The 27,067-nt window shown below is 44.1% G+C and overlaps 1 protein-coding gene across 1 annotated transcript; it reads right to left on the reverse strand.

Moving 5' to 3' along the window:
- Positions 1 to 621: 621 nt before the first annotated feature.
- SCNN1D (sodium channel epithelial 1 subunit delta) lies at positions 622 to 17,953 on the reverse strand. Its single transcript, XM_055706493.1, has 13 exons — positions 17,706 to 17,953; positions 11,446 to 11,777; positions 10,351 to 10,603; positions 8,711 to 8,904; positions 7,167 to 7,270; positions 6,624 to 6,787; positions 5,935 to 6,033; positions 5,198 to 5,315; positions 4,590 to 4,668; positions 3,893 to 3,950; positions 3,075 to 3,130; positions 2,656 to 2,731; positions 622 to 2,413 (listed from the first exon to the last, which is right to left on the reverse strand). Exons 2-13 carry the CDS (start codon positions 11,760 to 11,762, stop codon positions 2,000 to 2,002), a joined length of 1,932 nt encoding a protein of 643 aa, XP_055562468.1. The 5' UTR covers positions 11,763 to 11,777; positions 17,706 to 17,953; the 3' UTR covers positions 622 to 1,999.
- Between the last annotated feature and the right edge of the window lie 9,114 nt (positions 17,954 to 27,067).

The raw sequence follows: 27,067 nt of genomic DNA on the forward strand, positions 1-27,067 counted from the left end.
CTGCCCACTCGCACACCGTGCTGCCAAGGCATCTCCCTCCTGGCTTGCAACACCCCTCGCTCTTCTGGGTCTGCACGTGTACAAACTGAAGCACACACCCCTGCTAACAGATCCCTGTCCTGGATTGCCACATCCCTCTTGTTCCAAACCTGACCACGGAACAAGATGCTGCTGCTTGATCCCACACCCCTCCGTTCCCAAACCTGGCTCCTCCTGGCGATTCCATTACATGATACAGAATTCTGCAGTGATTTTTATTTATTTTTTTTTTTTTTTTGTGCAGCAGGACCAGTATAAAGATTCCTTCTGCTATTTCTTTTCAGCTAACCTTTAGCTTTCCCATTTAGGCCCAGTGGTAACAGATTTGGGAATTCTGAGAGGGGCTTTTTTTGAGAGCAAAGTGTATGTGTATGCACACAGATGTGTGTATCCATGCCTGCATGGCGCCTGCCGGAGTTTTGCACTCCCAGGGTGTGCCCAGATGCTCTGCTTAGACTCTGAATTCCTTCTCTCTCTTTCTTGTCCTTAGTGCTTTTTTTTCTTCACATTATCCTTTCTCAACAGGGTCCCTTGGACTGCATTATTGCATAAAATCACTGTTGCCAGTCAGCAAAGAAGCTGTATTTCCCAGGGCAGAAGACCCAGAGAAAAGGCTGAATCACGCACTGAAGGAGCCCACATGCTCCCATTCCTTGTAACCTGGCCAGTGCGTTAAATGCTTTAATGCACAGTTCATTCGGGTTTGGTCTATATCTCTGCAAGTTCTCCTTGTGAATAAAAAATAAATAAAAAAAAAATCATCTGGCAAATCAAACAAAAGTAAGACTTTCAAAAGCATCTTGATGCTCGGCTTCCAATGATGTCAGCAGCAAACTGAAGGCTACGAGGATCCCACCTCCATGCCTGGAATCAAAACTCATTTTGTGATTTGGCTTTGTGCATTTACACTTCTGTAAGTGAGTCTGGGTGTTTTGAAAAAGTCTTTTCCAGAGCCAACACCTAGAAATAAGAAGTGGGCAGTAACAAACTCAAATACTGGTTGAAAGCAAAAAAAAAAAAAAGGCAAACTAAACCCCCAGTCACAGCCTGTATTCAGAGCATTTTATTATTTAAAAAAGTTACAAAACAAAGCTCATTGATTTATTATTAACTCTTGTCTTCTACAGAAAGTCGTAAACAAGATTATAATAGAGTAAAATGCTCCTGTGCAAGCATCATAATCAAAAATAAATGTGCTATTTTATGTACACATAAGTTACCGTCAAATATTAACATTAAAACATCTCTGTTTATAAATGGACTGCAACAAAAACGCAGCACTGTTTTAATCTAAATAAATCAGATGCTTCACCTGTGACATAAAAAAAAGTTATCAACCCCACTTCTTCTCTTCTAAGATTGTAAGTCTCATTTGAAATAATCCGGGTTAAGTCGAAAAGCATCTCAGCAGCATCATTCTGTGCGTTGTCCTCAATGTGCAACAGTCGTAGGTCAAGGACAGAGAGGGGCCTCGGGAGCAAAGCTGTCATCAGAGCCACCTCCTGTCGTCACCTGCTCTGTCACCCTCGGGACACCACTGACTGATAGCAGCACCCGCTCCTGAGCCTCCACTGGGAACTTCTCCGCTGACAGCCGGGCTGGCTCTGCTCTTGAGTACGTCTGTGAAATGTAGATGGGCCTGCCTTAAGGCACAGGCTGATTTCCTCACCGGGGTTTAAAAGTGAAAAGCTAGGAATGAGGACGGTCCGGGGAGCAGAAGCGCACTTCTCCCCTCCCCAGAGCCTCGTCAGGAACACAAGAGCATCACACGGTGCCTGAAGCCAGGACAGACGGATGGTTTAATAATCAACTGGGATGAGCTGGGGGAGGCTTGCCAAGCTCAGGGGTGTAGGTGCTCGCAGATCCTGGATCCAGAATGTTTCTGTCCACAACCTTTCTGACAGCACCTGAGCATTAGGGGAGTTTCAAGTCTCCCACTCCTCCGTGCACACCATCAGCCTCAGCTACTGCGTTCCCCTTCCACAGAGCTGTCCCTCGTGCACCCATATCCATTAAGCACCACATCTGGGCGCACCTCTGGCATTTCCACCTTGCTGGGGAGTGGGGCAAGATGCAGGTCAGTGCTGGTGTCCATGGCAATAGTGACTCCAGAAGGGTGATCATGAGCAGAATCGTCAGCTTTTCCAGCTTCTTCTTGCACAACTCGGTAGTTTTCCAGAGTCAAGCTCATGCTGGGGATGGTAGGAGTGCGAGCTACTTTCAATGTCTTCTTTGACCTCAGCCTTTGGTAGCAGAAGAGGAGAGACAAGACCAGCGTATCTATAAGCAGCTCAAACATTTCAACCACAGACAACACTGAGGATCCAAACCACAGACTCCATTGGCTTCCCATGCTGGACAGAAGCAGATTCTCCTGTGGAAAGAATCAAAGGGTTGCGTTGCAGAGCTCTGGGAACATCAAATGGTGGCATATTGCCAGCAGGTCAGTTAGCTGCTGGCCATTGGGGGAGCAATTTGTTGTGACTGTGTTAAAATGTGACGTTTTCAAGATCCTTTTTGAAAAATCATCCCACCCCGGGGGCTGTAAATAAGGCTCCAACGATACACAGCACACCCTAACTGAGCCGTGTTGTGAGCTGGTGCAGGGCAGCTTACTGAGAGTAGAGGCGACTCGTTCACAGACTGGTAGTTCAGCTGCTGGTAGAAGATGGTCACCTTGGCAATGTCCTTCCTGCGTTGGAGAAAGGGAGCAGTTAGCAACGGAGGGATTTCCACTTGTCATTCCCCTGGTGGAAGGGCCGGCTGGCATTCCCATCTGGATTTTACATGCTGATTGCCAGGACACAGATTTCCCCACTCACTCAAACTTTCTTCCTGAGGGTGTTTAACGCGAGCTTGGGAAAAGGTTACCGAAGTGACTGGCTTGCAGCGCGGTGAGGAAAGATGGGACATGGATCAGGTGACCCTGCACATTGCTCTCTTGTCCTCCCTTCCCAGTCTAACGTCTACAAATTCTGCAAGGATGAAGAGTTAATCCATAGTTTTAAGAGGAGCACCCTCCCGCAGGGACTGACCTGTTGCTGGTGGAGTTATACCCTTTCTGATGCCTCAGAGCCTGGCGGACCCAGTCCTGCAGCAGAGTATATCTATACGTTAGTGGCAATCATGTCTCCCCAGTTTTTAGACGTTTAATATTTTGTAAATGTGGCATTCATAAGCAATAAAATTACTACCGCAAATAATAAAAAAGGATGTAATTGACTGGATTATGACACACCGTGAGAGCTATCAAGTGGTAACTACATTTGCCAGACTAACAGGGAAACACCGATATTTTCGGTGTGTACAGTATTCTGGCGCTTAAATTCTGCCTTTAATGGCAACCCCACCAAATAATTTCCTCTTTTAAAATGTATCGGTTGTAGTTACAGCTACATTGTCGCCTCTTTCACGGGAATGAATTCCCCGGTCGCACAGGCTGAATGCCCGTTTACCGTCAGACCGTGTGAAACGGCAAGAGGTCACGCGCTGCCTCAGTTCCCACCGCAGCCCTGCAGCCCCTCAAACCGTGATGAGCGGGTTGTTAGACCGCAGCACCCGCTGGAAGAAGTCATTCACACCGTTTTGTAGGTGGGAACTAAGGCAGTGAGGTGAATTGCTGAAGGTCAGATGGACGTTTGGATCAGAACTGGAGTTAGAGGTACCTCTCTAGCATCTTAGTCCGGCATCTCAACTACAGGGTCATTCCCTTGGGCTCAGGTTTTGGACCAGGTTGCTTTATTTGCTGCTTCCATTGCTGCTGCCTGAGTTTTCACCCTTAACTTCAATGTCCCAACAGCCCCAGTAAACACAGTTATCCCATCTGAGCACAGCAGCTGTCTGTATGGACTACCTGAGACTTGGCTGATGGCCATTTAGCTGTCCCGGCAGACACCTTGTACAGCGATTCCCTGATAAGATAAAAACGGAGGTAACGATCACTATGACTTTTGTTACTTCAAAGTGAGTAGAAGAAGGAGTTTAATAATACTAACGACTTGCCCAGAGCAGAAGCTCTGGCGGCAGCTCCTGAGAACCTTGGAAAAAGCTTTGTAAGTCAGCTTAGAAAATAAACCCAGCGGTTGCCTGAAAATTCTTCAGGTCAGGAGGAAAACTAAAACGGTTTCAAAACGCTGACAACTTTTCTTTGATGCATTCAACCCCCAAATATTCGATATTTTGCTTTAAAATCATGTCTTTCCATTTTGAAATCGACCTACAACAATAAAGGTGAATGGAGAAAAGTAATATAGATTGAAAAATGACACAGTTTGGTTTGGGCTTAATAAAATATTTTGGTGTGACTAAAATAATTTTCCCTCTCTGCTGTCATGCACACACAGATTTTTTCTTTAACTTATCTAATGCTGTCCTGTTTTCATTTTCTCAGTATTGAGGTTCAAACACCAAACTGAAACCTCTGGTTCAGCAAATGCCGAGATCCAGTTGGCCAGCCGCTCCATACATTTTCCATGAAGTTCCCTACATTTCCACGGGTGGAATTTTCCTCTGCAAGCTGGTGTTTATTGTGCTCTCCTTCTGTGACCTACCGGCAAGGCTTGGGGCACTGGTCAAAACAATTCAGGTGGTGATTTCTGAGCCTGTTGTACAGCTGGTAGAAGCAGTGACCTGGTGAAAGAAAGGGGAGGAAGGCGCTCAGACGTCTCCTCAGGGAATGGAAGGCTACCAGATGGAAGGCTACCAAACCCTCTGCCCTCACGTGGCCTTCCTGAGCACACAGAACCCTTCCAGAGAGACCCAGCTTTGCCTCAGTGTCACTTTAGGATGGTTCCGGGTAGTGCAGGTGCCTTCCCTGGAAGGATCTGCTGAGGACAGGACATCCAGAAAACCCAGAGAAGTTCTTCAAGCTTTGTTTTACACCAGCACAGCCACCAAGATCAGTAACATGAAAGAGCTCAACGCTGTATTAACGCCCTTTGTAATGGGATGCTTGATAGCATCAAGATGTTTTCTTGATACCCATGCAAACGCCCAGAGAGGTGGCTGCCCTCTGGCTGGATTCAGTGATGCGAGGAAATAGTCTAAGCAGAAAACAGGCACCAAGTAGCAGGGCAGTGACCTGAGTCCCGTCAGCAGCAAGTATTGTAGGACGGTGTCCCCTTCCGACTGGGACAAGCCAGCAGCCGTTTGCCCTTACCCCATGCAGGCTGCTTATTGTAGTCACAGTACTCAGCGCCGGGAGGCAGTGGGTAGTAGTAATAGCCACAGCCACATTTTTGAACCATTATGTGCTGAAAGCAGGAATGCAAACAAGCCTGGAAAATAAAGAAAGCATAAAAGATTGGATAAGCTGGAAAATCTCAAGTGCCTAAATTTCCAGTCTGCAGCACGCAGCTCCTAGGGGACACCGTACGGATTCTGTTGCTGCAAAAAGATGCCAGCCATGACTCGAGCATGATGATGGAAAAGGCTTTCACTTTTCATCCCTTTACCTCTGAAAATAGTGTTGAACACAGCGAGACAGAATTTTCCCCAGCTCCCTTTATCATTACGCCTGGGAACATCTCAGTTAAACAGCCCAAACATCTAGAGCCAGGAGCAACTACTGACACAAATAAAAACTTGAAGGCCCAAGAACGTACTAGGAGAACAGATTGGCTCCTCCACCGTCTCACTGCCTGATGGCTCTTGTGTTACCAGAAGGGAAGAGCCCCAGTGTCTGGGACTGAGGAACCCCCACTCTGTCTTACAAGACACATTTCAAGTTGTGACACCCCATTTGTCAGCTGCTTTTCAGAGGGGCGTGAATCTCTCTGTTCTCTCCAGCAATGAACTTGCTGATTTGTAAAAGCTCTCTGGAGAGTAAGGTGTGACTCGCTAGCTATTTATCCACTCCGAAGAAGCTGGGGCCTCAGTCAGCCACTCTGACAGTACCTGCAGGGTGTAGGAGTTGTTGTACAGGAGTTTAACATTCACATCATTGCCATTAGTCGTGCATTTCCCATAATTGCCACCCAGGCGATTCACCTCATCCTGTGGACACAGAAAAGAGGCCTGAGTGATTAGGAGCTGTAATTGGACCTAGCCATCACCATAAAAACTGATCAGGATGGAGCATCATATAAAGGACAGGAAGCGTAGTAATACATGAGCTATATCTTGCTAATAAAACATATACATATGCATATAAAACATATGAACAGGGCAAAGGCAGGAGGGTGCAGGTGGTCAGTCGCTATGGTTCAGCTGACAAGCTGTAACTCATCGTGTCGAAATAACTAAATCACTTCCAAGTATTTGTTCTCATTCTAATATACACACGCAGCGCCCTGCGTAGAGCTGTAAGAACGAGATGTCAGAGGTGTAAGAGGCTCAGTGTAAAACAAACCAGTCCCCAAAGTATTAAGGACCAAAAGGCCACTTGCACATTTGGAATAATTTTGTTTTACCCGTGGGAACCTGAGCACAGTGAAGAGAGAAAAGGGGCTTGCATAAATACACACACGCAGCCAAGAAGCGAACATAAGCGTCGCACAAGTCTGTCATATGAGTCAGTGTTCAGCTCCTCGCAGCTTTCCGCGGCCAGAAAGAAAAGAAACAACGCTCTTGGGCAAGCGGCTAACCTGCTGAATGCCTATGGTAGTTGCAATGCCTGGTCTGATGTCAAAGCCTTCATGCTCGAGGAATGGCGTCTGGTTGTGGTTGTGTATCATCACTTTCACCCCCGCTACTGTAGACAGGAGTGGGATGTGATCCTTCTGCTCTGCTCTCAGGATAAGGGAAAGGCCTGTAAACCACAGAAAAGGGAAGCCTAGAACAACTCGTTTTGAGCCAAAGTAGGAATACTGCTACATCTGGAATTCTCAGGACTGAACAAGAGCCATTCTTTCTCCTTAGAGACCTGGTGAGTGGTCAGGTAGCGACTGCCCGAGGCTGTTCCAAAACTGTAATAACACTCTGCTTGAAAACTAAAATAATATTCTGCTTGATATCAGTGAGGATAATAGCTGATATGGCTATTATATACACATGGTTATATATAATTTATGCCACCAGACTAGAAGAGAGGGCTAATGTCAGCAAGTCACGTACAGAAGACATATTTAATCCATAGCCAAACGATATTAACTGTAGCTCTTCCTCCCACCTTTTGCCAAATAACGTACCGTAAGGAATTCCTGGTTTTGTAGCTGTCCAAAAAGAGTCCGTTCCCTTGCTGTTAAAAGTATAGCAGCTTCCAAAGACTGGGTGGTGAAAGTGAACATAGTCACTGAAATCAAAAGAGATTTTGATGGGGTTTAATTCTGAGTGTAGCAATCCTTCTACTCCTATGTAGGATGTGATTTGTGTGTGTGTGTGTGTAGGTACAGGAGTGTCTATGGGAAAGAGTTGTTAATTCACTGGAGACAAGGAAAAAAATCAGGTGCCCAGGGGTTCATTGCTCACCTAAGGTTACAGCCAGAGCAGCAAACACAGGAGACAAATTCAGAGCTCTGACCTGTTTTCCTTCCACCCAGTAGACTAAATTTTCCCCTGCTTGTTCCAACAACCAGGCAGGTTGAAGTTCTGTGCTCTAATCAGTAGGAGAAACACCATTTCCGTGCTCTAATCAATAGAAGAAACAGATCCTCTCTTTCCTTGTTTTCTTAAAATTACACCACTTATGATCATGCTGACCTTTCCTGGCCAAGCCAGCCTCCACATTCCGCCAGTTCACAGAAGAATTGGGTAAACATATGCACAAAAGTGACGATGCTCACCACCAAGTGCACAGATGGAGACACATTACATGAGAGCATCAGAAACACTAAGTGCAGAAGAATGTGCCTCCAGCAAAGCTAAACCAGGCCATTATCTCATAAAATGATCTACAAAAAACTTTGTGGACCCCTCTCCTCTTTGCTGAAAGTGCTCAGAAAACCACTTCCATCTGCCTTCTGCTTATTCTGTGTCATCGATGAGTGCACTGCTCTTGGTACAAGTCATCAGCTGACAGCAAGCAGGCCAGCAAACGGCTCGTGTGCCCGAGGCACAGCGTTGTCTTGGGTGGTGCATGTCAGCTGCAAGAGCTTCCAGCAGCAGAGACCGTAAGCATGCAGGAACACGGTGTCACACCTTAGCCTCCGGTGCGTGCAGCAGGCTCCCTTCCTTGCCTCTAGGGACAAACGGATGCAAAAGGCCACCTGACCCTTTTGGTATTCACCGCGTTCTTCGGGCGGAATAGTTGAGAACAATCCTTGTGCTCAGGGGCCAAGTGCTACACCTGAGTCATGAGAGCCTTCTTCCACTTCCCGCCTGCTTTTCATAGTTACAGCAAAAAGAGATCCCACTTTCATCTGTTGGATAGCTGAGGATTCCTGCTCCTTTCCTCCCATGCAGCTCAACATTCACCATTTACCACTCAATGCATCTTTGTACCACTAAAGGTTTAATTCCTGCTGAATTTCTCTTGGGTTTCTTTGCCACCCTAAGACACTCACGCACAGCCAGAGAAGCCAGCCGTGGGAGAACACGAATTTCCAGGTTCCTAGCCCCGTGCTCCGATCATGAAAGGCTGTTCTTCCTTTCAGTCAGATGTCCAACAAGGGCCAGGCGGTGCAGTACGCCACGAGGTTCAGCGCCTGCACTGCTGAAGGCGTGGGGTCAGCTCAGTCCCCCCCACCCTTCAGTTCTGCTGAAATCTCAATGAACACCTCAAAAAATACCATACCTGGGTCTGCAGGGCTCCCCGTCATACTGGCAGGAGTAGACCATATCTTCAATGTGCTCCTCATGATCAGAAATGTTGATTATAACTGGTAGCTGGGACATGATGTTCATGTAGTGAAATCTGTACCATTCAAGAATTGCATCCATCCCGGAGGAATACGTCTTGTAGAAGCAATTCCCACCTGTGGCGTCGCACTGGAAGAAAAGAAGAGATGGAGCCATTCAGCACGGGACAACAGGGGGTGGGGGTAAAGGCAATACTGGATACAGGGGCAAGGGGAACCTCTATTTTTCCAGAAAGCAAAGGTTTTGATCATTGTATTTATCAAAGAGTCACTGAATGGGAGGGACCTCTGGAGAGCATCTTGTTACATGCTAAGCACATTCTCTCCTTGAAGCTGAATATAGGGGTGCTGCTTCACCTGGAGGGGATAAGTGCAGGGGAAAAGAGGCAGGAGGAGAGAGCAGACGGGCAAACTCAAGTAACTTGGGAGAAGGAAGGACAGGGCTGGTGGGAATTCTCTACAACCCATGAATCATGAACCACGTCCTAAGACACAGACACTTTCTTTGTCCTTTCTCAGGCCTTAGACAGATGAACACCCCCAGATTCTGGTGGCAGTGTGCCTGGTGAAGGACTTCAGGATAGGGCAAGATGATTATAATCAGGCAAAAATTGCTGGCCTTTCTAGCCACATTGATCTCTCTCTCATAGCTTCTGCTCTTACCTACACTAACCCTGTTTTTGATATGAAGAACCTGAAGCATTTCCATTCTTCTCCAAAGTCACAGATACGTATTTGTTGTATTCATCCTCTGGATTTGTTATTGCATTTTTTTTTTACCTGCAGCATTTCTAGTGCCCCCAGTACCGCAGCTGTTAAGACACCGAGGGAACCCTCCCTTGTTGTTTCTCTGTCCGTTCTAGGCTCACCTGCGAAGCCTCGATGTTTTGTGTATTTTTGGAAAGGGGTACAATGATTTCCATAGCCTGCTGCTACCACCCCCTACCGAATTTGTCCCTGCCAGAAGGTCTTTACAAGCGGGTGGGCTGTGTAAGATCATTGATGTTGCTGCTGTTTCACATCCCAAGAATCCTAGCAATCAGCACAGACTGTTAGAGGCAGGGGTGGACTCTCCAAGCTGTCATTACACAGCACTGAAATATTTTTTTTCACTCTTTTTTTCTTCTTTGAGGGCACCTAGTGAGATGTCAGGGCTCTGAGTGCCCTGTTATGCCTTAACGGCCCTGAGCAGCCTCACCTGGGCTCTGCCCATGGGCTCAGGAGCTCATTTAAGCCCAGCCCAGGGCTAGCAGCCCCTCTTTGTGCTGGGGGGTAGAGCTGCTGCATCCCAGCCAGGCTCCTGCGGTGCTCCTGCCTCACCGTGGACCCCGTTGATCCAGTGGGCTAGCTGATCCTCAACCTGCCTCATCACCGTGGACTTGTCTGATGAGATGGACTTCTTGTTGGACCCAGCCACCATCCGTGAGCTTTCCCTGCTTGCTTGCTTGGGTACCATGGGATGGGTTCCCACTCTGCCCTGCCGGCAGGCTCCTTTGCCCCATCCCTGGGGGAGCAGCCGGCCCTCGCCGCTCCTGTCTGTAGCCAGGTTAAAATCCCAAAGAGGACATGCACTTACCAGCCTGAAGCCCACGCTGGAATGTTTCTTCCCTGCCCTGTTATTGTGGTCAGGCATTCTCAAGAGTGAGAAGTTTTGGCTCAGCTTGAAGCTAGATCTGCTGAGATTGCCTATGCTTGACAGGTCTTTCACGTGGATGTTTTTCTCGTTCACGTGGAATAAGCTGGCTGATACGTTGATGCCGTACAAAAAAGCAATCGATTCCTCTGCCATGTGATCCAATTGAACCAAATGTTCACTAACCAGTTCAAACCTGCAAGGAAAAGAAATATTAGTTATTTGTGAAAACCTATTTTCTATTAGACCAAAGCACTTTATTTTATGTACCGTCACAGCACCTACGGAAAGGCTGCTCTCCTGGTCTCTGCGGACCTTGATGTCTGTGTGAGAAAAGCCAGCAGTCACAGTGCCTATGCTTAGCATACCTAACCTCAATAAATTTATTTATTAGGAGCTCCAAAGGTGAATTTCCAGTTGCTGGATTCTCCACTGAAAACCTCAGAACCTGTAGCTGTGCACAAACTAGCCTTTCTGTCAGCCAGTTAAATAATTATTCAAAGGAAATTACATAATTCCTTTAGTATGTAATTTGAAACATCTCAATAATTTGTTGCTACCGTGTGAGCCTTGTTTGACAAGCAGAGCCACACAGACTTCCACAGACAGTATATTGTTTCCTTAAAGCCATTCTGTGATAAGAGAAACCAAGCAGAATAAGCTCTAACATGCATGGTTCCAGAAATCCGTAGTCCGGTTAGGAATAAAACCACAAAGTACCCATGTTTTTCAGGGAAAGGCTGTTTTTATCGGAGCATAAAATCAGTTAGCAGCTTGCACCAAGTCACAAGGTAGAGCTCCCTCTATCCTGACTCAGTGTGTGAAATAAATTGTACATGCTGTTGCACAATTCCCAACAAGATTTTTATCTTAAAACCAGTTTGGAAGTAACAATAGTCCCTTTCCACCTCTGTGAGGCACAGAGACCTCCCTCTACCTTCAGCCTTCCCAGGGCTGCAGCCATAAGGATGCTGATGCTCCCTGAACCCTCGTGGACCGTAAAGATACGGCTGCAGCCAAGGGGAGAGTGCAGGTTACCTGTATGGGTCCAGATTGCAGATGGTAATTGCTGGAAACATCTTGGGCTCGGAATGCATTGACATGGTCAGGACAACAGGGTAGGCCCAGTACTGGCTGAACATCAGTGCAAATTGCCAGTACAACATGCCGAAGCTGGCAAGTAAAAGCAGAGTCCAAAAAGCTGTTTTCATCCTATTGCTGCCCGAGCACACGAGGCGGATAGTGCCGTGGATCGTTGTGTTCTTACAGAAGAATTCAAACATATCCTTGAAGGAATCGTAAAACTCGATCAAGCCTTCTTTCTTCTCCTCTTCTCTTGCCGCTTCCGGCTCCATCCTTTAAGTCTGTTTCTGTTCAATAAAAAATTAAATCTTATTAGCATGTTAGAAAGACCACAGCCAACCGATGGGCTCTTTCAAACAGGGCACCGATGAGTTTGTTATGAGCAAAACTGAAAATAACTGTGAGGTGAGACTCATCCGTCTTTCCAGAGTTTGGACACAGGGAAGCAACCAAGAGGTCAAACATCCCGCGCAGCGCTGCCCCAGTAACTCGGGGCGTGCTGCCGCACTTCCACTATGACTTCCCCGTTAGCACGGGTATGCAAAGGTGAAGTGACTAATGCACCAGCTGCCGAGCAGTTTGCAGCCAAAGGGGTGTGTAGTGTTCTTTCGAAGAACACCAAGGACCAGCATTTAATTCTGAAACGTTGTCGTCGGGCATTAATACAGGTCTGTAACTAATTTTTTGTTACGAGTATATTGCTTGTGAAACGTGCTGGGCTCGAGGCACGAAACACGTGCCTCAGAACTAGCCATATGGCTTCATCCTTACGCCAAGGAATCAGGATAAATCTGACTTTCAAGGGACATATTAGGATTTGGTTTTAATTTTTGCTGTGTGATCTCCCGTTCTGCAGAACAGAGGTAAAACAGGATTCATTTCTGTCATCCCTGAAACAGAGCCTCTTCCAAGATGAAATGCAGTAGGTGTTGCACGGTTCAGATGAGCAGAATCGGGCGTTCAGGAAAGAAAGTGGGGAAAACCACCACTTCGGCTGAAACCACAGAGGAGATTACCCAAAATAGGATGTGGGTGAAGCATTGCAGATACTACTTCAAATAAAATGCTCTTGGATTGCTTCCAAAGACCACAGAAATATTGATTACTGCTATTAACAGAAATTTTACCACCTGTCTCCTACATAAATACCTTCTTCCAGGTTTTTACCATTTTGCAGACACAAAAATGAAGCATAGAAACTGAAAACCGCCCAAGAAGAGTGGCACAACTGGAAACCAAAATTCATCTCTCCCTTGTCACAGTAAGTAAAACACCTGCTATGCTATTCTAGATAATTTCAGACTTTATACTGATGAGACCATGAATTTATCATTTATGCTTATACGTTTTAGCCAGCACAGGCTGAGGACATCTTCCTAGGTTTAGTAGCAGCTGGGGACATTGGACTAATGTTGACATACTTCCACTTACTGAACGTGACATCAAGTCCTGTAATCTGTGAGTTTCCAACATTGCAGCACTCTGAATCACCCTACCTATTATGCTGTTAAGAGAAGTTTACCGAGTGCAACACTTAGGTCCAACCTTAACTCCAAATAAAAACCTTATAAATACAGCAACAGGGTTTGAAGCCGAGACAGGGAGCACAGAAATAACTAAAGAGTTGTTGTGAGTGGGCTATGGGATCACAAAATGAAAGCTCAGGCTCTCTACTGAGTTATGAGCCTTGAAGTGTTTGGTGGTGGCTCAGCTGGAGGTGCTGGGGAGGTTCCTGCAGCTCAGCTGATACACACCAGAGCCCTGACCTGCAATGCCTTCATCCTCAGCTAGATCTCATTTTAAAACATGGCTTTATTTCAAAGGGCATAAGAATATTGTTTAACAATAATACAAATTTTTATATATTATACTATGTATTTTTATATTAATATATTATTAAATATATTAAATATATATTCTATATTATTAAAAAAAACCTCAAAGGCATATGTACCTCTTTTAAACTTTTATATTTAAACATGACAAATGGTTTTTCAAATTTCTTAGCTACAGCTGCCATTGAACAAGTACAGGAAGCCCAAGCCAAGTGAACTATTCAATAAAGGGCATGAACAATTAAAAGAAAACCTGTGTGATAAAAAAATTGAAGCGGGAAAGAAGCGATTCCACTTTTGCTACAAGGAAACACTGTTTTCCCGCAGTGCATATACAGTTAAGCTGTTGCTCCCACACCGACTGCACAGAGCCACTGGTTACCAGTTTTACCAGCCAACCTTACAGCTACAGCTTTACATCCGAATCCTTCTCCAGTCCAAAAAGGACGATCTGTGGCAAACTCCAGAAACAAATATCTGGTAGTCTTGCTACCTCCTATTACACATTTTTCAGATTAAACTCAGATGCTAAATTATATGTTCAACCTTCATCTCACTCAGTTCTTCCTTTCTCATTTTGTTTAGATGAGAATAAATGCAAATAAGCCCGCAGAGTACATTAAGAAAGATATTGAATGAGTCCTTAAATGTTTATGGTGGTTTAAGGTAGAAATTAAAATTGTGTGAAACCAAACCAGGAAAATTTAATTTGTTAGTGTTGTATTAATCTCACTAGTCAGCCTTGCCCTTACGAGAAAAAGTAGAATAAAAGATAACAGTCACCAAAAGTGAATGCTAAATCAAATCTACAAACCCCACCTTTTTATGCATAATTTTGAACCTTAAAACCCCACCTGTAAACATTCAAACTATGGCTTTCAGAGACAACCCACAGTTTTCAGACATCCTGACTGGGCTTTTAAGGCTATGGCTAGTTAGTTCATACCATTTGAATCTGCATTCTTAACATAACTAGAATGAAAAAAGCATATGATAATGCAAAAAACAGACAAAAAAACCCCCAAAAACCAACCAAAAAACACAGCCCAGAGGGAATCTTTCAAAACACAGGCTACAGCACGTCCTCCCTACTGGTTTCCCAGATCAGCCTACCACTAATTTATTTAACATAGCAATTGCAGCTGGGGACTTCAAACACGTAACAGCAACGGTGACCAGTTGCCTGTCTGTGGTCAGAGCCTGGAGAGAGGCTGCAGGTTGTAAGAAAGTCAGTGGAAGTTACACAGCGGTGGTAAACAGGTGTATCTTCCTTATCCTCACAGCAGCTCAACACACACTAAACACACACGAAGGTCATGTAGTCAAATATTTAAGCATATAGGAATCTATAGCTACATATCCATCACATATATACACAGAAATACACAGTAAAATGGCAAAAGACCCCACTGTACCTTGGCAGAACCTCTGAGTGTTTAGAGTAGCCACTAAACTCAGCCTTCGGCTTGATCCTGACCAGGAGGCAAGTCCTGGTCCCCAGCTTTCGTGTCGCCTTTTCTAACTGAGGATGTATCTGGAGCTGTCCAGCCTATATGGATCGAATGGATGACATCAAAAGGGGCAGGACTTCAGCAACAGATCATGCAAATTATTCAAAGCATGATCCAGGGAATAATAGGAACCGAATGAACTGGACAAACAAGTTAAAATTAAGGTTATGCTTGAGTTAAAGTTGGTTTGAGTGGTGGGAGGTGGGTTTTTTGTTGTTTCCCCCCCCCCGCCATGGCTAGAATAGCTTTTCAGCTATAATTTCTGCAAATACCTAGGGAATCCCCATGGATCCTGTAAAGTTCTTTCCACTCTGAACTTTCCCATCAAGGAAGTAGCTTTCTGCTGCCTTTTCATGGTTTCCGGAGGTTTGCATGATCATTAGTAATTGAAGCCATTAAGTTGTCCACAGGTGTGCTTGAGGAATTAAATACCTCCGTGTAATCCAAAGTGATCAGCTACTCAGTCTAAAGCACACGTGGCAATGGATTCCTTCCTGCTTTTCCAAGAATATTGCTTATCTGCAGTGGGCTATCCCATACCCGTTAAGAATTTAACCCTCAAATAGAGACACTTGAATAAACTAAATCCACCACGATACTCACTTTAAATCAGAACACCCTTGTTTTGTAATACTGTTCAGTCAAGACTTGCAAAAGTCTGCCTAAGTAATGCAGAAGCAGATTCTGGGACTGCTAAAACACAAGCACATCAGATTGCTCGTATAATTAGTACTGACATCTGCCCAGGTGGAAAACAGCCCTGCGATGGTTTTGCAAGAAGCTTGTTGTATGAAAATATTAATACTCTGGATATGAAGAATTTTTAGAGCCCCGGATGAGACGGGCAGAGCTCCTGCCTGCCTTTTCAAATTGGCTGGAACCGGATTTTCTATTACATTTGAAGTTGCGAAATACTGTCATTTGCAAAGACAATTGAAATTTCTTGTGAAATTGAATTTAAAAAAAAAACAACAAAGGAGAGAAAGGACAAAAGTCGGGGGAAACATACTCTTCTGCTTTTGACTGATTTAAATCCTGTTTACGCTTTTAACAATTGCTTTATGCTGGATTTTGCTTCATAAAAATGAAACATGCAGAACATGCACCTCAAATTTTAGAACAATTATTCTAAAAGATGCAAATGCTGTTAGACAGCTGCTATTGATGTGTTTTACCCCTCTTTGTCTTTCATTTTAAATGTCACAGAAAATATTTGGAAAATATTTCTGATTTAAAAATACCCAGTATTTTGAGGTGTAAAAACTAAACTTTTGTTCTAAAAAAAATCCAGTTGGCTCTTGAACAGCTATAGCAGAGTCCCTTGTCACTGGTGAAGAAGTAAATAGTTGAATTCTCACTAAAAAACCCCAGAACGCTGAAAACCTAATTCTGTCACGTCCATTTCTTTGTCCCCCACCCTTCATTCTCTCTTCATTTTATATTGTGCAATAGAAAATGGCAACAATAAATCCTTGACAATGAAATTATTGCACAATGAACATGCACAAGACAAATTCTGTTGCTTCATTATGGCTGCAGGCCTCAGTGTAGAGATCTTCTGGCGACACATCAGAACAATACCTTCCGAGCCAGCCAGGAATTTTTCCTGCAGGAAATGGAGAAGAACTGGATGTGCAGACGACGCTGTCCCTCAAGCAAGATGCCGTTTCTGTCGGCACTTGCTGATTTGGCATCCTGTATCCCGAGCTGGGAGGAGAGGGGAAGAGAACTCGTTTGCTGGTTAAAAAAGTAAGTTGGTGTTTCTTTCCAAATACAGCAACAGATTATGGAGATAACAGTCATGAGAAAGTCCTTTAAGGTTGCAAAAAGGCTATGCTCCAATTATTTTCAGTGGGGCAGAAAATGTTTATTGGTGCTTGTAGCACTGCAATGGTGGGAAGGAGTAAGTCTATCGCACGCCCCATATAGCAGCAGCGAAAGTCATGGTTGAATACGAGCCCTGGACGTGTCGTGCTTTCCTCCCACACAGCACGTTTTCAAGCTCCTTTCCCCGAATTGCAATTTTTTCACCGGTTGAGATGAATGGAGTCACATCCCATTTCCCTGACAAAGACGGTACAGGTAAAGGAATTCCGTCATTTTTCCTTTTAAGCTTTTACCTTGCTGTCACATATTCAAGGCACTGTCCAAACGGCCACCTTGACCCTACGCTACCCTTGATCATAGTGCAGACTTGGCACGGGTGATAAAAGCTTAGTGATGATCTCTAGCTAGTCCCTCTTGTGACCAGCTAGTCCTCTAGAGCTCAAATGTTAGTATTTTGCCCAGTAGCGTTTTAAATGTCCAAAACAAGAGGTGCCACAGTGTCTGGACTTTTGTGAGAACACCGAATTACAGTGAGGGGAGTCTGACCAGGCAGATAAAAGTGTTTTTCCTCATCTTGTAAATCACGCTCTTTTTGGCTTAAAATGTCATGGTTGAAACCTGTTTGCCTTGAGAGGCCTAAAACAAATCAGCAAACTGAAATGACACGGCAACCCCACCACCACCACCCTTGCAGCAGCTTTCCCTGCTGCCACACCACCCTGAACTTCACTGTAATTTGCTCTCCACTAACCACACAAGCTCTCTTTCAGTTATTAACTTTCTCCCTCGTTGCATTTGTTTCATATTATCGTGCGCTCTCCCACTGAAGTGTTGCATTCCTTTTCTAAACTCGCCTGCGTCTTCTGGAGGCTCCCCACGGTTTTTCTTTATTCTGTTCTTTTCACTGCTTTTCTCAGCCTCTGGCATCCACCTCTTCCTGCACTGGAAGGGATGCGGAGCACATCCTGCACCCTCCTGCATTCAGCAAGCTTTGTAGAGCTACGGTTTAATCTTGATTTTTAGCAAATCTTGCTTTACTCACGTCACTTGTTCCTGCATGGATGGCGTTTATTCTTCTGGAATGCCCCAGGTTACTCTGTTAAACCATCTTCCCACATTTTCTCTCATTACACGGGGCACAGCATACCAACCCTGTCTTCCTCTCTGAGATCAGCATGACTTGCCTCCTCTGGCTGTGTGGAAACTCCCTCCCAGTGCTTTCTTCATGGCCACTGGATGAGCCAGTCTATTCCTCCTCCCACTCAAAGGCAGACAAACTTCTGTGGGCAACTATAGAAAAGGGAAACTCAACTCCCCGTGTTTCCTCTTCCCATGTGTTGGCTGGCTGGGCTGTGCATGGACTTGAACTGGCACGCAGCTGGCTCTGCCCTCCTGTATTTTTTTTTCTCTTTTTTTTTTTTTCCCCAGTTCTTACTCGCCCAGAACCACTCTGTCATCTTTTCAAAGCAGAACACAAATCTGTTACTCTGTTGTCTGTAAATCTGCTGTCCTACCGGAGAAAGGAGCAGTACTGCGAGGTATTATGGAGGTGCTGACAGCTTGTTCAGTTCAGTCCTATGCAAGAGGCAGAACAAAGGCAGTCCCTGCCCGCGAGACCTTCCAAACATTGCTTAATATCTCCTTTTGATCCTGCCCCAAATGGTCCTAAACTGACTCTGATTTTTCAGGTGTTTTCCACCTCTCTTGGAATCTGTGTCGAAGCTCACCAAAATTTCCTCTGGGAATGCCAACATTCATTGCTTTGATTGTGTGATGCTTTGAGCCGTGGCTGAGGGGATCTTTATCTTGAAACCACAGTGAGTTATGCCTGCAGAAATAGGATAGCATTGGTGTACCTCAGCGTCCCTTGTGCACTGGTTTGCACCTAGCCAAGGCAGCTGCAAAGGCTGCCAAACCTGCTCAAGGAACTGGTAAACACTCCTTAACTTGCGCTGAGCTGCTAGCACTCTGGTGTTATCACCAGCCGTGCCTGAGTTAGCAAGGTTACTAATGCTGGCTGGCACATCCTCACAAAAACCCAGAAATCACAGCAATGAGGACATGCACATTCTGCTAGTCACCAGCCATTTAAATACTCCTTAATTACACCCCTTGTTACGAAGAGGCCCCACATAACCCCTGCTTTCCATGAAGCCTCCACCAGAGGCGCATAGGGTTAAAAATGCAGCCTCAGTAGCAAAATCCTGCTTACTTCCAGTATGACCAAGCATTCATTTCCACTCACTCACCTTTCTGAGTAAGATGTCTGTAGCAGCTCCTGTCATCCCTCTGGGATAACACCTGCTTTTTTTGTTTCTCTTCCTGTTCTCTGGTCTTGTTTCTTTAGTCACGAGCCTTCATAGATGCTGTTCCACCTGTTCAGACCTGTTAAACCCTCAGCCAATTTCAAAGATTCACAGGCTGGTGAAATCCTGCTTGCCAGTGGATTTTTTTTTTTTTTTATCCTACTCCAGCTCAGACGCAGTATCTGTAGGAATGCTGATGCAATCAGGACTGGCAGAGGTTGGAGAACATCAGTAAAAGCTTCTTGTTCTGTGGACACACAAGATGCCACCATCCTGCAATCACAGATACCATAATTCCATCATAAATGATGCCCAAATCTCCCCATGCTGTTGTCCAAGCTGCTGGAGAAAGTGGTAGATAGTACTTTCGGCTCCTGTCTTCTGGCAATAGGCAAGCGGATCTCCCCTGGTGATCCCCACTCCTCTTGGTACCCAGGAAAGAAACTGCAGTGCAATGCTTGATAGCAAGTCAGTGGGGTTAATCAATCCAATAACTTCAGGCTTTCCTATTGGGAACTAGAACAGATGTCAACAAGAGGAAGAGGCACTACAGTATGGCACCTAGGAAGGAGGGGGATGAAGAAACCGGGAACAAACTGCGCAAGGGCAAAACAGTCATTAGCAAATCAGTAACTGAAACCAGCTATTACATAAATGGCTGTGTCAGCTGTCATACCTCTTTAGATGGATGCTTTTTGGGTTAAATTCAGGTGCAATCCCCTATTTTCCATCAGCAACCTCTGAAGGATTCCTTCACCTTCTCATCAAACAGCTCCACCCATGCCTGAGTTGGTAACTGAAAAGTCATAGCCCTGGTGCCGCAACGGCAAACATACAAACAGCTCCGTTCGGGCTACCAGTGCTGAAAGCTTTAGAAAGCACAGTAATAACCTCTGAACACAGATAAACCCGCAGGGAAGCATTGTGGCTGAAGAGAAGACCTGGCTTTAAAAAAAGATATACTTTTGTAACCTTTAAATGATGCCAAAGGCGATCCAAGATGCTAGGTTGGTGTAAGGATTGCATAGATGACTTACTCTTGATTCATTCAAACTTGCAGCAGATTATCTGGGAGACCCATGAATGTCCCCGTGCTCCAGGTCTGCTTGCTCTGATATTTGGGACGTGCTTATTCACAAGGAAAGCACTGCACTTAGCCAGTAAGCCCTGAGATTTGCTATTAATCACCTGTTTTTCATTTTTTTCATGCCCAGGAAAGCTTTACTAGCCAATGCTGAGCCATGTGACTACCACGACCCGTACCTCACCATGAGTAATGTGGAGTGATCAGTCCACCTGAATAGCACAAATATTCCTGGTCTGACCTGTCTGTTCAGCGCTAACAGAAACCCTCCACAGAAGTCCCCAAGCAACCTCCAAAAGTCAGATCAGGAATGGTTTGTCACCAGAAGGAGCTAAACTGGCCTAGTGATGTTTTCCTCGCTGAATATACCCATCAGAACCACAGAAAACCCAAACAAAGGCAGAAGTCTCCAAACTTTCCACAACCATTTGTTCAAAGTCGATGTCCTGTTTGCTGGAGGGTCCCGGCTTGCCAGCAGATTGTGTCCAGTCTAGCTCATTTAAAAAAACAAACAAACAACAACAACAAAAACCCAACCAAAATGAAAACCAAATGCAACAAGAAGATAATTCAATTTTCCTGATCCACCAGAACCACAGAAGCAATGGCAATAAACCCAAAACTCCACCCGCAGAGAAGGGCAGAGTCTGCCACAACATGGACAAAGAAATACCAACTTGAGAGCCTTAAACTCTTGAACTTTTCTCTTCTCTTGCTGTGCAATCTTGGACAAATCTTTCTGCCTCTCTCTCTCTGTTGCTTCATCCCTGAAACAGTCATAATGACACTTTGCAGCACTGTTGAGAGGGTTAATTGGTGTTTGTATAAAGCTTTGATGATGTAAGCTGCCATGTAAGCATGATGATGACTATTGCTTTGATACTGCTTGTTAATTGCAACAGGGCTGTAGTCATGCTACAATATTTAAAAATATGTTTTTAAGAGATGTTCCTAGATCTCATCTGATATTTTAAGATGATCAGTGCGTATTCCTGTATTAGACAAACAGGTGACAGAATTCTTTGTGCATTTAACAATCCTGCAGATACTTTCCCACAATATGCAAGGGGTGCTGCCTACATCAGATCCCATATATTTTGGCCTCTAGCTTTCAGCCTCATCAAATGAGCTCCTTGCAATGCCCATTGCTTAAGATAACAGACTTTCTTCTCACTCCATCAGCATGAAAGGATAAGATCAAGATTATTTTCACTTCCAGACCTATTTGTCATAAGGAGGTCTATAGATCAAGAACACGTGTAATTTGCATTTGCCACGCGGGCCATGTAATACGCCTCCAGAAGTGGATATTCATCATGAGGGCGTATATCCTTTACCTGATCTTTTTTTCTGAAATTCTCTTTCCAGCTTGAGGGAATGCATTCACTTGTCACACACACAGGCCTGCAATGCAAGTAATGCATTTTGTATGATTTCATTTTGAAAAGTGTCTTAACATAAAAGACCCAGTTTCCCCCCATTATTATCCCCGGCATCTTTGACTGGAGTCTTCCAGCAGGTTTTGGCAGCAAACGCCAACTTCATATTCGATTCCATTAAAAATCTGACCATTGACTTTGACTTGACAGAGCAGCAGCAATCACCTGTGAAGCTGCATCTGAGACATCCCCTGTGCCACTGCAGCTAGGTTAGTCCTTTGTCAAAGAACACTGTACTACACACACTTGTGCACTACAGATTAAACACATTACTGGAGCTACAAAAGGGGTAAGAATGGGGTGTGTGTGTGTTCTGTTGGGATGAGCAAAAGTAGGTTACCTCTGGTCTGCTACAGGTTTCAGAATATGTTCTGAGCAAACCTCTGGGGAAGACTCTCTAGGACACACTGCCATGAGTACTCAGTGTAAACTGTGAGATGGAACACCATTCCGTTATTCTGGGCACCACAGGAAATCATGCTGCCTTGCTTTTATTTCTGATAATCCAGCTGGCATATATTTCTTATTAAATTACCCAGAGACTATGCTGGCAGACGTAGATTTGAAGCATTATTTGTACCAACAGTTCCAAAAGGCTTCCCCTTTCCTCTTCAAAGGTGTGCCTTCCTGCAAGGCTGCAGCATCTCCAAAAGTTTGCATCAGTAAGTGAATTGCTTACCTGTACCTGGACTGATCGGAATCTGGCTGTAGAAGACTGCATGTGCTTCTACACCCTGTCTGCTCCAACAATTCTGGTGGCATTCAGTGCCTGCCAGTTTCTCTTCATGGACATCAAGGAAAAAACAGATCGGAAGGTAGAGTGGGAGAGCAAGGATTTACAGCTCAGGCTAAGTTTAGCAGGCACTCTCTCGCTTAGTAAGCTCTTTAAAGGAAACATGTTATCATTGAAAGGTTCAAATCCTCCTGTCAGCACTGGAGACAATTCCTCTCAGTTGAGGCAGAGGCATATTTGTCAAATTTAGCAAATTTTGTCATATTGAGCGAAGCAGCCCATTCAGTGAGGTTCATTTTGTGTCTAACCACCAGAAAACAAACCACTGGTCAGCTCAGCCAGGATCTCCCTGTAGGACTAAATACTTCAAGCAAGTTAAGAAAAAATATTTTGTCAGAAAAACTTGCCGTGAAATTGCAAATGATCTTCACGAAGAATGATTATCTATAGAGATCTGTGTAGAGATTGCCTGGCTCTAAAGGAAGTTCAGCAGCAATGAAACCACAGCCATCATAATGGCTTTTGAAGGCATACATCCATCTTGCAAGATAATAGCTTAATAACGTTCTAATACGAGGCATGCTGCACTTTGGATACAAAGAGCAATGAAATCATACAAATGTCAAATACTAAAGAAGGGCATGCGGAAGCAGTGAAAGTGATGAACAGTAAGGAGAAACTGGCATGTCATACTATTTGTCTTTGCATCTTAAGGTGATGTCATTCGAAGGCCACTGATGGCCGTGTACCAATTATCGTTTGGGAAATACAGAGAGGTAAATGGGAACTGGATCCTGGTGATGGAGTTCCTTACCTAGTACTGGTGGAATAAATAAGGAAGAGGACTGACCTTTCCTCTTTCTGACTCAGAAACATGTCAGAATTATTTTTTAAGTAATACTATCTCCTTGTCAATCATCATAAAGGAGGTCACACCCGTCCTTAGCCAGGCAGGGGAGGAAATCAAAGAGAAAAAAGCTCTGGTTTCAGCAAGTTTATTTATCAGTGCTTAGGCTAAATTGCCTGTCATTTTATTTGGGTCACCTAAGGCTGTCTGATTGCCTGCTGCCTCTCCAATTCAGACAGTAGAAAATGAAATAAGTCACAAAAAGTATGATGTCTGGAAATGCTAATCTGGCCTATAAATGAACAACATTAATCATTATCACAACAGCAGTGATTATGGAAAACAAAGATTATGATTCATGTTTGGCACTTGCTGATGTGGAACCTTTAGTCCAGAGAGCTCAAAATAGATGCCACTCACCAAATGATTAAGCATGCATGCTCTCAGTAAAGCTCGATAAATATTACCCTTTCTTTACACAAGAAGAAAAATGGAGCTTCAAAACAATTGGATGATTTCCTCATGATCAACAATGAATCAGTGAGATTCAGGAACCATCACAGCCCTTCTCTGGAACTCAAGATCATCAGTCATGTTGAAGCTACTTGTGAACAAGTTACCAGTTCCCATTAAAAAAAAAACAACAAAAACCCCAAAAAACCCCACTTATGAGGATCGGTCTTCTAGAGAATCAAAGGGTTTGGGCAATTCTACAAAATAATATAGTTCTGCTAGACAATAATATACTATACTTCTGGAATACTATGAAACAAACATGCACTATAGTGACAAAACAGTCACTGAAGGAAAGTTACTCAACAAAAGCCAGTATGGTAGTTAAAGCAATAAAACAAAAGGACAAAGAACCAAAAATAAGAAAAACAGATAAACGCACAGAACCTCTAAATTGCCCTTTGGCCAAAGATTAACAAAGAGCCACTTTATGAGAAAAAGAAACCAACCCCCCCCTACGTCGTTTCATCCATTAATGAAATGGAACTTTTAGATTGGGAAGCAGCAACGTTTTAATTTGTTTTAATACAAATGACATTGCTCATAGTTCAGACCTGGAAGCGATGCCTCTCATATACACTTGGAATTGGAAGGGAATTCAGGAAGGCAGGATACAATTACTTGAACTAAATCTGGCCAAGACATTAGCATCAATGCCTTGTATTCTTATAAAAAAGATCTCTGAAGGATTATTGGTCAAGGATATCTTTTGGTTTAAGTGCAAGCTCAGGCTGTGGAAAACATGTGATCAGTTAGTGCTTTATTACAAACAGGGCCCTGGGACGGTGATCTGGTTTCTCAGTGTCACCATTCTCATCCCCATGCAGGTAGTTATAATTGCAACACGTTCAGGTATCAGTGATGGAGATTCACTATAGATTGAACAGCAAATATCCTTCTTCCTCAGAATTCCTCAGAATTCCAAATTCCTTTTGCTGAAAGCCCCTCCCAAAAAAGAAAAGAAAAAAAAAAAACCCCAACCCAAACCTAATTTTTGCATTCCCCCAAAATGAAGAAATACACTTTAAAAATTTAAGAGTAAATACAGTTCAGCAATATTTATTAATGCTTAAAAAAAGTATAAAACCAAAATCCTAACTAAGGCCTTTCAGGTAAGTGCCTGGAACACAAATTTTGCCTAGCATAAATGAAAAATGGCTTCACCAGCATCACTGAGCACCTTGCAACTCTGCCTCGTCTTTGGCCAACACTGACAATAGCCATGCTAATAAATGCTGCTCCCTGGCTCAGTAAGAGAAGATGTGTCTGTGGCTTCCTGAGCTACATCACCTGTTACTCATGGGATGCATTTTTCAAGGTGATTGTCCAGCTGCTACTTCTTCCTCAACAACAGCCTAAAGATTCATTATTTCCTTCCCTATGGCTTTGCAAATGTTCAGCCCCGTGCCTGACTTCTTCCAGCCCGCTCAGATCAAGGCTGCCACAGTCCCCTTGGTTCACCCACTTCTCTCCTACTTGGGTGTAACACTCCCAAGCCTCCTTCTTTACCGATCCCTGTGGCTTTTAATTGCCCTGAATCCTGGCTGTATCTTTGCTAATGGAGCAAGGTGCCAGGCAGATTTGCCGAGCACCTTCAGTTCCCTGAAGCCCCCTGTTCTAGGAGGTAGTCAGGCAGGAGAGACCACAGGACACTCCTGCAGTTATTCACCTGGCAATGATTTCTTTGATGCATCTTGTGCTTGTGACAGTAAGCTCTTCACGGTTAGCAAATTCTGCCTTTGTACATCCAAAATATTTACACGGTGCCGGTTAGCCGTGGCTTTAGACAGCAAACAAAAATTACTAGATCGGTCGTGTCACTACGATGCATATCAGGGAACACATTCTATGGACGTGTAAAGTAAGGCAGTGCATTGTAACTGACTGATCCTCCAATTTCACAGGCTACAGAGACTGAAAAACTAGTAAAGGGCCTAGGGGGTAGTTCTCTCTATTCAGGGCAGATGTAAAGATTCCTGGTTTTTTCAGTACTTAAGCTGAGAGACCTATCTTGGTTATCTGAAGCAGCAATGAGTTCAATGGCCAAGTCATGAGGTAACTAAAGAAAAAAACCTGCCCATTGAAAGTACCTATGAGAAAATCCTCTCCTGATCCCACTGTTACATGGCTGTTGGTAACAGGACGTGGGGAAATTGCTTTCCCAAAGATACATCAAATGTCTTTCTGGGATACCAGAACTTTCCATTTTATCAGCCTCCCCACTTCTGAGCAGCCGTGAGGCATGGCTGTTCTTCCAAGCATTCTGTGTCTTTCTGTGGACAATCTAAACAGAGACGCTCAGCAGCCACAGCATTGCCACATTTACTGGGCAAGATTACATTTGAGTACATGTGAACGCTAATTAACCCTCACTACATTCCTCGGGGTGCATTTTCTTTCTCAAATTATTTCTTCATCCACCAAGGTCAGCCTCAAAACACTCATTGAACTGCATGCATGGAGCATGCAGTCAAATTTGGGTTCCGGTTATTTGTATCTGTCCTGAAAATTTGCAATGTTTTTCTTACAATCACAATTAAAGGAAAAAATTCTGCAGTGCAAAAGTCAAACAGCTACACATTTTTGAAGAATAAAACAAAAAGTCTGTGTTCACAAGCATATAAAGATGTTTTCATGTCCTGTAACCACCCATGTGATCCTGCTGATGGGCCCATATCAAACTAAAAACCAACTCTAAGAGATAGTGAACTGTCTCACTTGTCTCTGTCCTGGAGTTAATCACCTTCCAAGTTAATTTAGCAGTATGTACTTATTTGCTTGCTGCACTTAATGGTTTAAGAACATAATTTTGGAACTTCTATTGACTTCCCAAGCCCAGGTTTAAAATATGCCTTCGAGACACGATAGCAGTACACCAAAGATACTTTACAGAGAGGAAATTCTATAGTGTGATTCATTTGCATGTTGGAAAACAACTGGGAAGAAAGAAACTACTCTGAGAGAGGACTCATTCTATGCTATCATTAGTGTTGAGAATAACATACCAGAGAGATGAATGGAATGTTAATGACAACACACGTATGCATGAAATACTTCGGGGTTGAAGAACATTAGAGAGAATGACAGAGGTATAAATATGAGCTCTGGAATTCCTTCAGCATTCTGGGGCTTTTATTACAGTCTCTAGTTCACATTTCTTGCATTTGTAGACTTAGATGACTTAGTAGGAATTCCAGTGTCAAACACACAAAAAGACAAAATGGTGTAGCAGAGGAAAGAAATGTTAATTGTCATCAGGTCAAAGGGTTTAAAACTACGTATGTGTTGTACTGCATGAGTTGCCATGGGGAGTTTATTAGGCAAAATACATGTAGGCTAATACAGCATTCTAATAATACCTTGTATTTATACAGTGTGTTACATATCAAAGTATAATAATAATTTATAATAAAAGTTCCTTCTGTTGTGCAAAACCTTCAAGAATTTGTAAACTGTGAGCTCAGATTAGATATAAGGATGAG

The sequence above is a fragment of the Falco cherrug genome, chromosome 3 (assembly GCF_023634085.1).
Source record: "Falco cherrug isolate bFalChe1 chromosome 3, bFalChe1.pri, whole genome shotgun sequence".
Lineage (NCBI taxonomy): Eukaryota > Metazoa > Chordata > Aves > Falconiformes > Falconidae > Falco > Falco cherrug.